At 46.7% G+C, this 18,578-nt stretch overlaps 1 protein-coding gene and 1 pseudogene across 1 annotated transcript; both read left to right on the top strand.

Moving 5' to 3' along the window:
* Positions 1-8,111: 8,111 nt before the first annotated feature.
* LOC105040169 (EG45-like domain containing protein) lies at positions 8,112-9,000 on the top strand. The gene is made up of 3 exons (XM_010916574.3): positions 8,112-8,271; positions 8,432-8,714; positions 8,803-9,000. Exons 1-3 carry the CDS (start codon positions 8,142-8,144, stop codon positions 8,807-8,809), a joined length of 420 nt encoding a protein of 139 aa, XP_010914876.1. The 5' UTR covers positions 8,112-8,141; the 3' UTR covers positions 8,810-9,000.
* Positions 9,001-11,849: 2,849 nt separating this feature from the next.
* Positions 11,850-13,384, top strand: LOC140858685 (EG45-like domain containing protein; annotated as a pseudogene).
* The last annotated feature ends 5,194 nt before the right edge of the window (positions 13,385-18,578 follow it).

The following is an 18,578-nucleotide window of genomic DNA, read 5'->3' as shown; positions in this document are numbered from 1 at the left end:
AAAACCAAAGGATATGGGTCCCTTCCCTCCTGGAGTCTTGAAGGTCCTACAGGAGTTTGAGGTTAGATGCCTCCCGAGTTGCCTCAAACTTTACCACCCAAGCGGGTAGTGGACCACAAGATCGAATTGGAGCCTGAAGCAAAATGCCCAGCTCGTTTGCCCTATCAAATGGCCCCACTAGAGTTTGCAGAACTTCAAAAACAACTAGATGAGCTATTGAAGGGAGGGCTCATCTACAGCTCAAAGGCCCTTTTGGAGTCCCATTTCTTTTCCAAAAGAAGCAAGATAAGAGCCTTCGATTGTGTATCGATTATTGGGCCCTGAACAAGGTGACTGTGAAGAACAAGTATCCAATCCCTTTAATTGTAGACTTGTTCAATCAGCTTGGTGGAGCTCGATATTTTTTCAAGTTAGATCTTTGATCTGTATACTGGCAAGTCCAGATTGCAGAAGAAGATGAAGGCAAGATCACTTGTGTGACAAGGTATGGAGCATTCGAATTTCTGGTGATGCCCTTCGGATTAACCAACGCCCCAGCTATATTTTGCACACTGATGAACCAACTATTCCATGACTATCTCGACAAGTTTGTGGTGGTATACCTAGATAATATTGTCTTGTATAGTCGGACACTAGAGGAACATGTGGAACATTTGCGGACTATCCTTAGGATCCTGCAGGAGAACTCTCTTTATATAAAGAAGGAAAAATGTTACTTTGCCCAGGAAGAAATTCTATTCTTGGGCCATCATGTTGGGGGCAGTCTGATATGCATGGACCAGGAGAAAGTTCATGCCATCCAAGTGGCAGGCCCCTACCAAGGTGAAGGAGCTACGATCTTTCTTAGAGCTTGTCAACTACTGCAGGCAATTTATTACAGGTTATTCCCATCGTGCCGCACCCTTGATAGAGTTATTACGGAAGGACCGATCGTGGGATGGGTCCTTAAGGTGTTAAGAAGCTTTTGAGGACTTGAAAGCTGTAGTGATGGAGGAGCCGGTGCTGCGGCTGCCAGATCATACATTGCCATTCGAAGTCCACACTGATGCCTCAAATTATGCTATTGGAGGGGTCCTAATTCAAAAGGGCCATCTGGTGGCTTTTGAAAGTCAAAAGTTAAATGACATCGAGAGGCGATACACTGTCCATGAGAAAGAGATGACAGTGGTGGTCCACTGTCTAAGAGTATGGAGGCATTATCTCCTCGGATCACGATTTGTTGTTCAGACAGACAATGTGGCCCTTAACTACTTCCAAACACAGAAGAAGCTATCTCCCAAACAATCCCGGTGGCAAGACCTCTTGGCAGAGTTTGACATGGCCTTGAAATATAAGTCAAGGCATATGAATCAAGTGGTCGATGCCTTAAGCCGTGAGGCTGAGCTCGTTGCTCTGAAGGTGGATGAGCAAATCGTAGGATGGGTCCTTAAGGTGTTAAGAAGCTTTTGAGGACTTGAAAGCTGTAGTGATGGAGGAGCCGGTGCTGCGGCTGCCAGATCATACATTGCCATTCGAAGTCCACACTGATGCCTCAAATTATGCTATTGGAGGGGTCCTAATTCAAAAGGGCCATCTGGTGGCTTTTGAAAGTCAAAAGTTAAATGACATCGAGAGGCGATACACTGTCCATGAGAAAGAGATGACAGTGGTGGTCCACTGTCTAAGAGTATGGAGGCATTATCTCCTCGGATCACGATTTGTTGTTCAGACAGACAATGTGGCCCTTAACTACTTCCAAACACAGAAGAAGCTATCTCCCAAACAATCCCTTGTCAACTACTGCAGGCAATTTATTACAGGTTATTCCCATCGTGCCGCACCCTTGATAGAGTTATTACGGAAGGACCGATCGTAGGATGGGTCCTTAAGGTGTTAAGAAGCTTTTGAGGACTTGAAAGCTGTAGTGATGGAGGAGCCGGTGCTGCGGCTGCCAGATCATACATTGCCATTCGAAGTCCACACTGATGCCTCAAATTATGCTATTGGAGGGGTCCTAATTCAAAAGGGCCATCTGGTGGCTTTTGAAAGTCAAAAGTTAAATGACATCGAGAGGCGATACACTGTCCATGAGAAAGAGATGACAGTGGTGGTCCACTGTCTAAGAGTATGGAGGCATTATCTCCTCGGATCACGATTTGTTGTTCAGACAGACAATGTGGCCCTTAACTACTTCCAAACACAGAAGAAGCTATCTCCCAAACAATCCCGGTGGCAAGACCTCTTGGCAGAGTTTGACATGGCCTTGAAATATAAGTCAAGGCATATGAATCAAGTGGTCGATGCCTTAAGCCGTGAGGCTGAGCTCGTTGCTCTGAAGGTGGATGAGCAAAGTCGAGTCAGCCAGGTGCAAGCAACCCTTTTACCAAAGATTCGAGAAGGATTACTGAAGGATCCTGCAGCTATTATCCTAAAGCAGCTCATTGAAGAAGGGAAGACACGGTGGGTTTGGTTCGAGGATGGATTTATCTTAACAAAAGGGTGTCGAGTGTATGTTCCTCGGATGGACAACCTTAGAAGAGAGCTTTTGCAAAAATATCATGGTACTCTTTGGACGGGCCATCCGGAATGCATCGAACCCTTGCCCTCTTAGAGTGGGCATACTACTAGCCAAAGATGGGGGAGGATGTGGTAGAATATGTCCGGACGTGTCTCATTTACCAACAGGATAAAGTAGAACGATGTAAACTTAGTGGCCTTCTTGAACCCCTACCTATACCTGAACGGCCTTGAGAGAGCATCTCAATGGACTTCATCTCGAGTTTGCCAAGAGTAGGAGATTTTGGATCGATCCTTGTGGTAGTGGATCGATTATCCAAATATGATATCTTTATTCCAGCACCCCTACTTTGCTCAGCAGAGGAGGCGGCTCGACTTTTCTTAAAGCATGTGGTGAAGTATTGGGGCATCCCTCAAAACATAGTCAGTGATAGAGATTCCAGGTTCTTGGGACGATTTTGGATCGATCCTTGTGGTAGTGGATCGATTATCCAAATATGATATCTTTATTCCAGCACCCCTACTTTGCTCCGCAGAGGAGGCGGCTCGACTTTTCTTAAAGCATGTGGTGAAGTATTGGGGCATCCCTCAAAACATAGTCAGTGATAGAGATTCCAGGTTCTTGGGGCGATTTTGGACCAAGCTCTTCAAACTCCTTGGTTCTAAGCTATACTTTTCCACCAACCTTCACCCCCAAACTGATGGCCAGACTGAAAGAATAAATACTCTCCTCGAGCAATACTTGCGGCATTTTGTGAGTGCCAACCAAAAGAATTGGGTGAAGTTGCTTGACATAGCCCAATTCTCTTACAATTTGCAGCGGAGCTCTATATCGAGCATGAGCCCCTTCGAAATCATCACTGGTTAGCAATCCTCCACTCCGCATATAATAGTTGTGGGGTATACAGGAAACAGACCATCTGCATATCATCTGGCCAAGGAGTGGCATCGCAATATGGAGATTGCACGGACATACCTTGAGAAGGCTGTTAAGAAGATGAAGAAGTGGGTTGATAAGAGAAGGAGACCCCTGGACTTCAAGCAAGGTGATATAATGTTGGTCAAGCTCCAACCAGCTCAACTCCAGTTCTTTCGCAAAGTGCATAAAGGACTAGTTCGCATGTATGAAGGTCCATTCCCTATCATTGGAAGGGTAGGAAATATATCCTACCAGGTGCAACTTCCCGTATGGTTCAAGGTGCATCCTGTATTCCATGAAAGTTGTCTCAAGCCGTACCATACCGACTAGATAGATCCTATGAGGAACATGTCAAACCATCCAACCCCTACTTCTACCTCCTTGGAGAGAGGGGTCAACATCATTCTGGCGGACTGAGTTCAAGTTTTACCCAGTGGAGCGAAGGAGATCTAGTACTTGGTGAAGTGAAGAGGATTTTCTGAGTCAAAAGCCAGCTGGAAATCAGAGGATTCGCTACGGCACGAGGAGGATCGGGTCGAAGCATACAAAAGGAACACATCGACGAGGACATCGACCTGATCAAGTGGGAGAAGTGGGGGAGTCTGTTAGGACCCTTTTGCCTTGCATTTTGCTTGGCAATGGTCTCTGACATAGTCTTGTACATACTTTATAACTAGATAGCATGAACAACAATCGCCACACCATTTTTTCTTGTTTTGGATGAGTTTTGGGGTGTTTCATCATGTCGGGATTTTCAAAGTTAAGCCATAAATATGCAATGCTGCTCGATCATTTGGAACCCCCAGGATGGAATTTGGATGGATGTCCTGCTTGTATAGTGTTGAGAGGATGGACGAGAACAATCCAGTGGACCGATTTCTTTACGGATTTTTGTGGTGTCCATTGTTGCCTCTCCCACCTCCCGAGCTCCTAGTTGTAGTTTATGTAGCGGTTGTATAGGTTTGTATTTCTTTGATTTTATTAATCGAAATACTATTCTTACAGTATCATATCCGAGAGTGTTGTCTTGCCTTTTTTTGTATCTTTTGTGTGTCTTGCTTGGTGCGTATTGCCTGATTCCTTTGTGCAGGTAACATCAGGGCACCGAGAGGCGAAGTCCCATTACATTTATATTTGCTTTTATTGGATATGACAAAACAAAATTACAAGCACCATGTCATCATGAATCGTTATAGCACACAAATATTTTTTCTCGGGGTTTGGAGATTTTTGTGCATAATAAGATACTGCACTTACAACTACCCAACATTGTTTTAAGATACTTTTGTTGACGAATTTCAAGCAAGCCACGCCATTCACTTCCTAAGAGAGAAATTAGCCAACAAACTTCATGACCAAATATTTTGGCTACTCTTCTCGATCATTATCTGCGGGCACTGATCTTCCTTCTATAATGATGAATGCTGCTGATTGTTGTTTTCTTTGTTTGTCCCTCTACTATAAACAAATAAAAATAATAAAAGAGCAGGTAATTGCACCAAAAGATATTGAAAGGTAGATAATTGCACAAAAATAAGAGAAGAATGATTACTATCATGTGAAAGAACATGCAAGTCGACATAGTTGATTGGTAGCGATGTATCGCACTACACATGGTACAAAAATACCAGTCACGATATAAGCGGGCTTTTCACTTTGAAGCAAAATCGCCTAAAAATATTAGCGGAACAGGCTGCTTCCTTGTTCTTCGAGTTGAAGTGCTAGGAGCCGAAGACTGCGTTGTTGCCGAGTAACTTCCTGGAGAGCCTTGTTTGTATGTCTTGAGATCCATTGTTTCCTACGCAACGTAAGGCGTTAGGTGGGAAATCTTATTCACATGATCAAGTAACCAGTGTGTCAGCCTCTTACACACTGTCCATATCTATCCCCTCAAATTCATAATCAAATTAGCTTCAATAATGACAACGTGGGAGGCCCCCCCTCCCTCGTCACTTTTGAGGGATAAGGAAAAAAAAATGCCGATCACGATTGCATAGAAATATTAGATTCCAATAGCTCGCAATGCCCGTCGAAGAAGATGGCATTTGTTACGGTTGGAATCCATCCTAGACCGAAAGTATTGAAGCGGCACGACCTCCAACAGATCAGTTATGATCGGATTTACATTTCGGTGGAGATCCTCCAATGTTCAAATCAGATTTTCTGCAACAGATGAAAAAAAAATGATCGCTTATGAGAGAGAGAAGAGGCATACCATTTGGGATCTCCAAATTATCTTTTTATAGATAAAGTGGAAGCCTTAGAGAAAGAAGATTGTAAAAGACTATTTTGCCCCCTATCATGTTCTTGAGCACCGCATCTTATCTCTTGATTTTTTGGGTTGGTGAGTGAAGTCACCTCATAGCCAATGGGGGCCATCTTTATTAATTGCATGGATTGACAACTAGGCCCAGAGAATGGTGTGGCTTTGTTCATAGCCACTCTTATCATTAAATGGAATGACATGACTGAATCATGGAGAGGCCTTTTATAGTCATCATGACAAGCTGCTATCTTTAATGGCATGACTTGATAGTGGCATAAAGATTTCGGATGAATGCCACTAGGTGTGGTAGCCGAACCATAGATCGACGGAGATAGGCCTCAAGCTGATCATGTGCCGACAAGCGGCGACCTTAGTGTGAATATTGGAGTTGGGGTCGAAGGTCGAAGTTCAAGATCCGCTAGTCTGGGTCGAATGCTGGTGTGGCTTGTTTTCACACGGGGTGACACGGTCTAATGGGATCGGGTGAAGGTCGATCTCAGCAAAATAATAAGTTTCAATAATGAATGGATCTGAGATCGATTAGGAATAAGGATCGGTCAAAGACCTCCACAGAAGACGCCAGAGCTGGGGCTCCTCTTGACCCAATGTTCGGATGTCACATCTGGGCCTGTGGCTAAGAGCTCGACCAAGGCAAGCATCAGCCATCCAAGCCGAGATCGTCTGTCGAAGTTCCAGTTGATGGACGAAGCCAGGTGGCCAAAGTAGAAAGTCCGTTTATCCAGGAATCGAGGTCGGCAGCCGAGATGGGGTTAGACACGCGCAGGGGGTGCGAGCATCCATGGATCGAAATCGGGCATCCCAAAATATTTTGATATAGTCACTAGTATGACATATGATTAGGAGTAAGGGTCGGCTGAAGATCCTTGAAGAAGAAGCTTGAGCCACGGTATCTCTTGGATCGGTGCCCGAAGTCCGAAAGCCATCTTTGGGCTAAAAAGTTGACCTGACTGTGGGTATCTGTTCTATGTCTTCCTTTTATCTTGTTGTGATTTCCATGGAAGGATGAGACGAGAAGGAGAGGGGTAATTAGCGCCTCTATCAGGTTCAAATGACCTAGGACAATCCTCGTAACACACGTATAGTAGATGATGTATGGTCGAGAATTAATGAAATACATGGGGCAGCGTGGTCAACGAAAATCTTTTGGGCACCGGCAGTGGGCTGATTAAATTAATAACATGCTGGGCCTCCAGTCTCTTCTTATCTTGGGCCTAAACGAAATTTTCCTTAACAGCATACAAGTCACACCATTTATGGCTAGGATTGAGTAATATAGGCAAGAAAAATTCTTTGTGCACCACGGGCGGTGTAGAAAATATGATGTGGAGCATACCACTTTGTATAATTGGTTCATATAGCCACCACTTCAACGCGTATTTAATATTTATAGTTCTATTTTTTCGTTTAAAAATTTTAAATGACGAAAATATCTCTGCTCTTTGAAAAAAATTATGACATCCTGTGATATATTATGATTTCTGCATGCAGGATGTCATAATATGGTCCAAAAAATTGTGACATCTTGTGGCATATTATAATATCCTACGTTAAATTATGACTTCCTGCATGTAGGATATCATAATATGATCCAGGATATTATAATATGCCACAGGATGTCATAATATAGAAGGGACATTTTTATCCAACTATTTTTCAACGTGCATTTAATGTTTGTAGTTCCATTTTTTCGTTTGAAAATTTTAAATGACGAAAATATCTCTACTCTTTGAAAAAAATTATGATATCCTGTAGCACATTATGACTTCCTGCATCAAAATTATAACTTTCTGCATGCAGGATATCATGATATAGACATAACATGTCATAATTTTTTTCAAAGAGTAGAGATATTTTCATCATTCAAAATTCTCAAACGAAAAAATAGAATTGATATGCGTTGAGAAATAGAGGCTACGTAGACCAATCATATAAAATGGTACCTTCTACATCGGGTTTTCTATACCGCTGGCAGTGCACAAAAAAATTTCCAATGGGCAATGAACTCTAGTGGCATATTTTATCGGCCAGGTTCATGGTTCCTTACGAAACAGCCGACGCATCAAATGTTTGATCCATCATGGTGCCTGCGGCATTTTCTTGGTGGTAAAGGATCATGCATGCTTACTGCTTGAGCGGATATGCTTACACCGTCAGCAATAATTTAGCAGGGTTCTCTACACGCGACCCACTTGGCAAGCCTCCCAAGCATGGGCCAGCTTATTGCACGATAGCTTGGACGAGGCTAATCCTTGCCTAAAAAGATAAAGTTGCTTCTACTGATTTTAAGCAACCATTTAAGATTTCGAGTAGGACGTGCACTTCAAAACAAGGAGAGCTCCTTCCTTAGAAGGAAGTTATTCCACGTGGGTACGAATTCGTGGAGTCTATAAATTAGCATGATACAGGTGCCTCTGAAGCCAACTCAGGCAAGAAAGTAAGATGGTCTTCTTGCCCTCTCCCATGAGGCTTGCAGTGATTGCAACGTTGCTCGGCTTGCAGTTATTCTACCAGGCATTCCAAGTTCGCTGCGACGTTGGCACCGCAATGTCTTATGGGCCCCCTTATACTCGTGAGTGATTTGCCGATTATTTCGAACTTGAATCAAATTTTGTGATCATAATTACAAGAGATATATATATATAAACCCCATGCATAAATCACAGGAGATAAATTTCAATCCAGACAAGCTCTGCTTATGATGTAATCTTCTTCTTCTTTCTTTGCTGTAGCCACAAAGTGTGACGGCTACAGCCAAGGCCAGTTCCCTCCGAGCAACATGTTTGCGGCGGTCTCTGGGGGCCTGTGGGATAACGGTGCCGCCTGTGGAAGGACGTACAGATTGAGATGCCTGAGCGGAATCAATCGGCCTTGCAAGAATGGAAACATCGTGGTGGTGGTGGTGGATGAGTGCCAGATGAGCAATCCGTGCCCTGCCAACCTCCTCCTGTCCAGAGAAGCTTTCGGAGCTGTTTCACGCTATTCTGATGGAAAGATTAACGTTGAATACACTCAGTTTGTGCTCCACTCGCTTACAACGCACTTGCTCCAAATTCGTGGCCATCCATGCCGCCTATCTAACCCCTTTCTTTTGTTTCCGCAGGATTTGAACGAGGAAGAGTTGCAAGATCGCCGGTGGCATGTAACCTTAATTAAAGGAACGCTGGAAATATATTGTTATGTCGAAGAAACTAAATCCTTTTTCTTTATCGTGCATAAAAGCGGCCATAGTCCGCTGATAAAATGATTGTAATACCTGTACATAAATAAAGCATATAAAGGAAGTAAAATTACCAATGCCCCAGCGTGACAAATCTTACTTGTACCTTTTAATTTCAGAAAAGTGAAATTACCAAAAATGGTATGCTTGGTCACAATATACACAAGGCACCCTAAAGTAAGGAACATGCTGCATGCGTAGATTTGGTGGAAGGATATAAGAATTTATACAACTACATATTTAGTCTCACATCGATTATTTACATGAAATATCTCGAGTACTTATAAAGGATCAAAGAATCAAAATAATACATTCCAATTAGTCTTTTTGAATAAGATCCTAAGTTGTTATAAATGGTATCAGAGCTGATCTAGCCCATAACCTATGTATGCTAGGAAATACTATAGTACGGATTTATTTGGACTGACCACGAACCAATCGTGATGTTTATAAATGGACACATGAATATATATGGATCATTAGTCTAACGAAAACATCAGAGTTTAAATGGAGAAACATATGTGGATACCTACAGATATGTTTTTAGTCCCATATCGATAATTCATCGTAAAAAATTTTAAATACTTATATAGATTTAAATAATCTAAATAATATTTTGTGGCTAATTTTTATAGTGCATATTTGGCATAACCGTATATATTTGGATATACAGCTGCCACGTCATTAATCTACAGAGATAGATGACTATTGTTTATCGAGGGAATAGAGATTGTCATGTCAAGGTGTTGGATATAGTGGATTGTTGGCATAAGCGACAATTGTCCATCTCCATGGTGGATGACTTGGCAATTATCGAGGCATGTTCAGCCCTCAATGGTGCAAAATAGGTAAGAGTGTGGATCTTGTGTCATTAGTGCGCAGCATCATAGGATATAGTGCACTAGTAGATGACATCCATTATAGGATAGATGGCCATGTACGAGCATGGGCTGTGCGTATCACAGGGGATCACATTGGATCCTTGCTCAATAGGTAATACAGGTCAACATAGGCCATGCAATCTATGTACAATTTGTTTGGGTTTTAGATGAGGACCAAATCAAATTAGGATTCAGCTAGAGCAATTAGATTAGCATTTTTTTCTTTTTTCCTTTCTTTCTTCTCCTTTTAGATTTCTTTTATATGAAATTGCTTAACACCATTTTGCTCCAAAAAATTATAAATTAGAAGACTAGGATCGGTGAAATCATTCAATAATTTAATTCATGAATTAGAATTCGACATTATATACTACATACATAAACACTTAATCTAATTTTAGCATTAGTGCTGGGAGGAAAAGACAGATAATATGGCTGCATTGCCGATAATATCAATATTTCTCCAACAAGGTATCTCTTCCTACGTAATTAGAGATTTACTTAACATATCCTTCAACTCAGTTTAACGTGCATTCAAATAGTACCTTTTCTTTTTCTTTTTTTTTTAAAAAAAAATTGTTGGAGTGCCTTGTATAGGAATTCTACATTACATGTATCAAGCATCCAGTTTTCAAGTTTTAAACGAGGAACCTCCGTGAAAGATAGATGCAACTACTAAGCTTTAGTCTTTATTTGCGAAATCACACAAAAAAAATAGCAGTACTTGCTGTATAAGTTGAAGGGACGAACAATACTAGCTCAGTTGATCATCTCATGTAAATTGGACACTATAAATTTTTTGCGACGCTCCTTGGAATAGGAAGCTTGCCATGAATTAGGTAATGCATAAATGGTCATATAGTCTACCTAGCAATCAAATGTTTCATGGATTCAACCTTGGATAGTGCAATCCGCAACTATGAATCACTGAGGCTGCATCAATTTTTACTTATCCTACTTCTACTCCTAGGGCTAATTTTTCTTCTAACCCACTCCTATTCTTTACTGTATTTTCTATAATGACAGTCCTGTATGTTCTGTGGACCATTTTATTAGCTGTTGCTTTGTTTGTACGTGTGCAGCCTATGGATTTTTGTTGGCTTGTAAGAACTCTAGTTATCTATTAATGAAGTACTTTAAAAAAAAAAAAAAAAAAAGGAGAGAACATACGTAATTAAAGTGAAATTAGACTTCTCTCCCTCTCTCTCTCGGGGGTTTTGGGGAATATGCCTCCTCCATCCATTTTGACATTCATTCGTTTTGCATGCTCTGAAGATGTAGAAAGGACATTGAGATGGCAGGACCTTCTACCAAAAAAAAAAAAAAAAAAGGGCAGGACCACTACAAATCCCTCTGATGTGGTGGACTAGGTGGAGATGAGAATGGTTTTGTTTTGTCTTTTTTTTTTTTGTGGTGTAGAGGCACCACGAGCCGATCTTGATATATAAAATTCGAGTGAGCATCAAGTGGAAAGAACTCGATCCACCAAAAGATGTGACGTGCGTGGAGGATAGCATCCGCCATCCTATGATCTGCGGTGGATGCGGATTAATTCCACCTCGTATTGGAGGAAATTGCGTCCAACTCTCACACATCCGCTGAGTCCATTAATTGGCCTTCCGCATGCTTCCGTCATTGGTTGGTGGGCACCAGTCTTGTCCACATAAAAACTCCGGCAAGGGAGAGATCCCATCGCCACTTGATCACGATGAACGGATGAACTCTACACTTTGCTCCATTACAAAAAAACCCACCACTACTGTTTGTCCAGACGACAGAAGCGAGTTGGCGCATGCACGCCGGCACCACTTAATTAGTGGAGAAAGCCTCAGTGCCGTGCGCCTTCTGAATTCCCTGGCCGCCCACAGTGTGGATATCATCTCACCACGGTGCGAAGCTGGACTCTACTGGGGAGAGAGAGATACAGAGATCAAGAGTGCTAGTTGCTCTCCAATTGAAACTTATCATGATGATTGCAAAAAATAAGAACAAGGCTTATCCTGATAGAAGTGAGTTAGTGCTTCATGCGGTCCAAAGAGAGAGACACGATCTTCGCCGCCGCCCATGGCCCACGGGATCAAGCTTGGGGCTCAGTATAAATTGGGTGCAACAGGAGAGTGGCCAGCAAAAGCAGGATATGATAACAAAATCATCTCAGTTTCGTACTGCTGCTAGCTAGGGTTGGGTTCCTGATGGAGAGAAAGCTACTCAAATTCCTGTTCCTGATGATCGGATTCCTTTGTTTCACCAGGGTTTCAGCTGATGTCGGCACGGCTACATCATATGACCCTCCATATCTACGTGCGTTTCTCCTCTTCTCCCTCCATCTATAACCATGCAACTAAAATCCTACAGCCCTCCTCTTTGTGGTTAGAGGACCTGTGAGGGACCCAAACAGCCGGGAGAAGCAAGAAACTTCTCCTTGCCTGCTGGAGGATCCAGTACAATCACTCATGAACATACATGCGTCACATGCCCTGCGCAGGCACGGGATGTGAGTGACGGCATGCACTGCATCCCCTCGTTCTAATATCAACAGAGAAAAATCCACGTTCGTCAGCAAATCTTTCACCCATGGGTACTTCTGGATCCTCTGTGGCCACCACCACCAGAGGATCACATCCTCTGTGCCGGTAGGTGGTGTGCTTTGTCCGCCCTGTGGAACCACATGCAAGTCCCCACTGCGTGGGCCAGTCATCATCCAGATTGAGCAGGCCCACACCATGTTAATTATAAGTAACCATGTCGGTTGATTTTATCAAAAAAGGTAGTCGGGAAGTGTTATTTAAGTACTTTCTAGGCCGAAGCTTAAACGGCCTAGAAGGTATTTTTTTTTCCTCTCTCTCTACCCAAAAAAAGTACCTTCTAGGCCGTTTAAGCTTCGGCTTCCTTGCTAGGCTCATGATTCAATATCCCCTAGTCCGAATGGACCGTACGTTAGGTTTGTTTTGATCCAAAGAAAAATAAGAGCCAAAAAGTGCAGTACAGGTTCTAAGCATCCAAAATTTATTTAGTGTATAGTCAATGTGGAATGAAACATACTTCTATATGGGTCCTCATCCAATAAGCTTTAAGTATCCTTCTTTTTTCCTTGTTTAAACACACGCCTATATAACCAGATCCTCGCACCTTGTAAGCCCCCACGCTCTTATTTTCCTTGTTTGATTTTGTGTCAGTTTAAGAGCCTCATGATATATATATATATATATATATATATATATATATATATATATATATATGTGCATGTGTGTGTATGGTAGATATAGCACCTTGATGACATGTTGATCATTTCAAGTGCAGCGACAAAATGCTCGGGCTACAACCAGGATCAGATGCCAGGGAATGGTCTCTTTGTTGCAGCAGGGGGTGGGATTTGGGACAATGGTGCAGCATGCGGAAGAAAGTATCGGCTCCGTTGCCTAAGCGGCCTCAGGCGGCCATGCAAAGGTGGCTCTATAGTAGTCGAAGTCGTGGATCTTTGCAGAAACAGTCCATGCCCCTCAACCCTGGTCTTATCCAACAAAGCCTTTGACGCTGTATCTAAGATTCCAAATACAAAGATCAACGTAGAATACACACAGTAAGTCCCCCTTTTTCAATATTCACCCACCGATAAACAACATATTTCTATGTACATGGTGTCAAATAACATGTGAAATAACATTAAACACATTTTACATCGTCTTCTCTCCCTCTCTCTCTGCATAGAATATTTATAAATGACAAAAGCATGAAAGCTTACAACTATATATTGCACACTTTTCCACTCTTGCTGACTTGTGTTAAAATGGGTCTTCAGGATATGATATGATGGATATGCTTCAAAATCATGGAAGCAATGCTCTTGATGAACAAACAAATAGAAGCGGAAGAAAGCAGAGTTACCAATAGAAACACATTGAGACCGTATGAAGGGACCAAGGTTTATGATGTATGAGTATATGCTATATGAGTACATTTCCAGAATGTATGCTATATGCTCCTCTCTCTCCCCCACTCCCTTGCTCCCTCCCTCCCCCAACCCCAATAAAAAAAAAAAAAAGAAGGAAATTTGGGAACTAGTTTAAGCATTTTATTCCCACGTTGATAACAGCAGAAAGACTCTGAATTTGCATAGGCTATTCAATGTAACTGATGCCTTCTTATAACCCTGCTAAAATTCAACAAATGTACTGAAATTGGTATTCTCTGCTTATATTGTGGCATGCCAGGTGGCATCATAAAATCATTCCTCCAAAACAATGCTCTTCTAACCTGTTAAAAAGCCTTTGTAGCACAATTTCTTGCAACTAATAATGAAAGTGACGTGGAACAATTTAGATCCAGAGAAAGCAAGCAATCATATTTATTCATAATCAATAGATAATCAGAAAAACAAAGAATATAGAGATGATTATACAAAAATCGGAAAAGATTCTTGTTGCGGCCAATCGCCTCGTCGCCCGATCGCCGGGAAGCGTGCACCTGCAAAAAGAAGTCCGCACTGATCGGAGGCGGCTCCGGCGGGGACCCTCCGACGGTCAAGTCAGAGAGGTGACTGGGCAACAGTGAAATGCAGACAGAGAGCTCTGAGAAGGAGAGGGAGAGGGAGAGAGAGGAGCGAGCCTGCGTATGTGGAAGAGACGGGCGGATCGATCCTTTGCACTGTTGCCTTCCCCGGTATATATAGTGGAGCACGGTATGGCGCCGTCATTAATGGCGCGGACAAGTGAGGAACTGTCAACTCACTGTAGGCTGTCAGAGCCGCCGTGAAAACGTCATGTCGCCGTGTAGCCGTCTAATCACCAGGGTTGACCCGGCTCTCGGCGGGACAATGCCCCTAGGTAACTGTGCTGCATGTCCGTGTCAGAGCTGACAACGTCTGGCGGCCGTACGGCGGTTGGTGGAGTCGGCCGACCCAAGGTCGGTGGCCAGCAGAGTGGCGTCGGACTCCTCCGTCGGTCGGCGAGCTCCAAGTGGGTCGGCTACCGGACCTCTGGGTTCAGTCGGTCGGGAATGGACCGTGGAATGGCCGTGGTTAGCCGCTGATGGCGTCCGTTGGCCTGTCGCCCGACTTACGATCGGCCAGTCAGAGTCGTTCGTCGGGCCGTCGGTTAGTCGGTCGGGCTGTCAGCCGGTCGGGCCCTCCGATAGTCGGTCGGTCGGGCTGCCAGCCGGTCGGGCCCTCCGATAGTCGGTCGGTCGGGCCGCCAGCCGGTCGGGCCCTCCGACAGTCGGCCGGTCGGTCGGGCTGCCAGCCGGTCGGTCCCTCCGATAGTCGGCCGGTGGGTATCCCCCAACAGTTGCCCCCCTCCACTCCTAAGTCGGGTGGAGAGCTGGCCGATGCCTTCATTCGGGTAGCAAGGCCGGACGACTGGGAGTGGATTTGTCGCATGTGCCGATCCGACCGTACCGCCGGCTGATCCGTCGTCAGACATCTCACGAATCCCAAGTGATCCGAACGTCTAGTCGATGTCGGGAGTCGCGCCGGCGTCAGGTGTCAGACGCCACGTCTTGTCGTTGTCAGCCGTCACGTCGGTGCCAGAGCCGGACGATACGGCGTCAGTCGATCGGACATTCGGCGCCGATCGCGGGTGGAGCGTCCCATCGGGAACGTGGATCGGCGCGGGCGGCCGACTGCGGAGCCAACCCCCGCGTGCCGCGTGTCGTGGTGGTTGGCCGGCGTCCGCTCCGGCATTTAATGAGGGCGGTGCGGGCGTCCCGGGACGAAGCGCGCCGAATCTTCGGCCAACCGGCGGGCGCCACGCGTCGCGCATCTGGAGGTCTTCGGTCGGCGCGGAAGGATCGCGGCCGTCGGTCGGTCCTATATATATAGGACCTCCCGGACCTCGACCTACATTTGCCATTTGCTGGGGGAAACTCTGTCCAGGCGATTTCTCGGTCGTCGCGGGCAGAGCTCTTCTCTACCTCCGGAGGGTCCATCGGGTTCGTGGTCCTCCTTCCCCTTCTTGCTTTCTTCTCTTCTTTCTCTTCTTTCTCTTCTTTCGGTCCCTGCACAATGACCAGGAAACCGACTCAGGGAGCTCGGTCGGGGAACCCGACCGACGACACCCGATCGGCTCCGGAAGATGAGGCCTCCTCGCTTTCGGGGCCGAACGTCGATCAGCTTCGGGAGCACTATCGCATCCCGGAGCAGTTTCGGCTCTCCGCCTCAGGGGCCGGCGGTCGGGTCAACAACCCTCCGCCTGGCGACCTGGCGCTGTATGTTGAGGACCTTCGTGCGGGTCTTCGACTTCCGATTCCGGAGTTCGTCCAGAATCTGCTGGATTACTACGGACTCTGTCCGGCGCAACTGGCGCCGAACTCTGTCCGGCTAATCATTTCTTTCGCGCTGTTGTGTCAGCTCTTGCCGACCAACCCTCGCGTTTCCCTCTTCCGGGCCTTCTTTGTGCTCCGACCCCACCCTAAAGCCCGAGGGTGGTGGCTCTTCAATCTCCGGAAGGGTCTTGCTTTCATAACCGGTCTTCCATCGTCCATTCATGGATGGAAGAACCAGTTTTTCTTTGTTTCCTCTTCCTCCTCTTGGGGCTTTCCTTCTCGCTGGGGTGTACCCCGAACTGAGGCCAACGACAACAGTCGGGTCGACGTGGATGACCGGGAGGACTTCCACCGACTCAAAGATATGTCGGTCCCGAAGCAGAGGGAGCTTGTTACCGAGCAAGCTCTCTATGATGCCGGCCTGAGTCTGGTCCCCCGAATAGGTATCGCCCGATCCCCTAGCTTTTCTTTTTGTTCGGCTTTAGGGTAGTTCTGGTCCGGCCTTTGACACTGGTCGGTTTTGCAGGGACACCGCCGAGGATGAGGCCGACCGATGCCGAAATTCGCCAATTTGCCGCCGCGAGGAAGAGGCCGGCGCCGGGGGCAGGCCCTTCGCGCCCTTCCAAGAGACCAGCCCCAGTCCCGCCAACCATGGAAGCGTCGGCGACCGAGGGGTCGGAGCCGATTATAGCCCTCGCGGCTCCGACCGTCCGAGTCGAGGAGAGGCCGACCGAGGAAGTGGCCGAAGGAGTGTCGGCGGTTTCGCCGCCGCGGGTGGAGCCGGATGTCGTTCGGGAAGTCGAATATCGTCCGGAGGCGTCCGCTGGCGCAACGCGGGGCGCCGGGTCGAACTCCAGCGTCCCATCGCTGCCAGCCCCGTCGGTCGGGGCAGCTGATCGGGGGAAAGCCCCGATGGAGCCCTCGGAGGAGGGGAGATCAATGCCCCCCAGCGCATACTACCCTGAGGGTGCGTCGGCCTTGGCCGACCACAACCTTGCGAGGAGGTTGTGCCAGGGGATCCTCCTCCCTACCGACGTTCAGTCGTTGCGGTCTCGGCAAGTGACCGAAATGCTGTCGCGGTTCTACCCGTCGATGGTGGAGGTAAGCTTCGCGTCACCTTTTTCCTTAGAAGAATTTTCGCTTGCCACATAATTCTGACAAAGCTTCTTTCTGTCGGCAGTTGATCTTCACCATGTCCGAGCTGGAGGCCGGATACCAAAGGTTCGGCGACGTTCGGGAAGCCTTCAAGGAAAGGTCGGCAGCGGCCGAGGCCGAGAGAGGGAGGCTGGTCGACCAACTGCAGGAGTCGGTCGACCGGGAGGCCAAGTTGACGGACGAGGTCTCCCGGCTTATGGCCGAACTAAAGTCGGCCAAGAAGGAGGCCAAGCACAAAGGTCGGGTCGTGCGTCGTCTTCGACGCGAACGGGACGGTGCCACCTCCGAACTCCAAGGGGAACGCGAGCAACTTCGGGCCAGCCTGGGGAAGCTCGCGGAAACCGAAGAGGATTTGTCCATCGCCCAAATCGACGCCGAAATTGCCAGGGCCGAGGCGGAGTTGGCGAAGGAGGAGCTGGCCCACACTGAGGACGAGGCACGATCGGCGAGGGAGTCGGCCGATCGTGCGGTTGAGGACTTCCGGGCCTCCGACCGGTACAAGGAGGAGATGCTCGAGTCGGGCTTCGCCTCCTACCGGGTCGGGTTCGAGGATGGTCGGGATGCCGTCCATGCCTTGTACCCGGAGGTGGACGTCAGCCGAGTCGTCCCGCTGTTCGCCGAGGAAGGAGCCGAAGAAGAAGGAACGGAAGAGATGGCCGACCATCCGTCGGGAGGCGTCATCGTGGTGGAGGAAGCCGTCCCGGAGCAGGTGCCGACCGAAGTTCCTTTATCGACCGAAGCCCATCTCTCGGCAGCCGATCAATCGTTGCTTATGGCCGAGACGCCGATCATCCCTGATCCTCCGTCGGTCGAAGAGATCGATCAGGACGGGTGATCGGCGCTGCCGACCATCTTTATTTTGTCTTTTTTGAAAATACATGTAATCGGGCTTCGGCCCGACTTTGTAATGTTTTTTGATCAATGAGTGAAATTGTCTTCTCTTTTGCTTCTTGTTTGCAATGTTTCTTATCGCTGTAATGTCGAACCCTAGTCGCCAACTTAGAGAAGTCGCCAACTCGGGTAAGTCGGTAGGACTTAACCGGCTTGCACAGCTCCGAAGTAGCTTGTGTCCCGACTTTAGGTCGGTTTCCAAAAATTGTAGTCGCCGTTCGGGCGCATCTGTCAAGTAGGGAGCCGACCGAACCTAGTGAAGGTTCGGCGGTCGGACCTCCGTAGATGCACTTAGCCGGTCATCATCCGGCGCAGTGTCGGGGGCATGATAGTAAGTCGGGTTTCGCGTCTTTTGACAGACGGTGGCAAGCCGAGTGTCGTTCAGCCGGCCGTAGGTCGGTCGGCGAGTAGTGGGTGCGACTAAGGTCGCGTCATGTGATAGACGGTGGTAAGCCGAATATCCCTCGACCGGCC

This window comes from Elaeis guineensis, chromosome 6 (assembly GCF_000442705.2).
Source record: "Elaeis guineensis isolate ETL-2024a chromosome 6, EG11, whole genome shotgun sequence".
Lineage (NCBI taxonomy): Eukaryota > Viridiplantae > Streptophyta > Magnoliopsida > Arecales > Arecaceae > Elaeis > Elaeis guineensis.
Note: the sequence above shows the minus strand (reverse complement) of the source record. Positions and strands in the feature narration are given on the sequence as shown.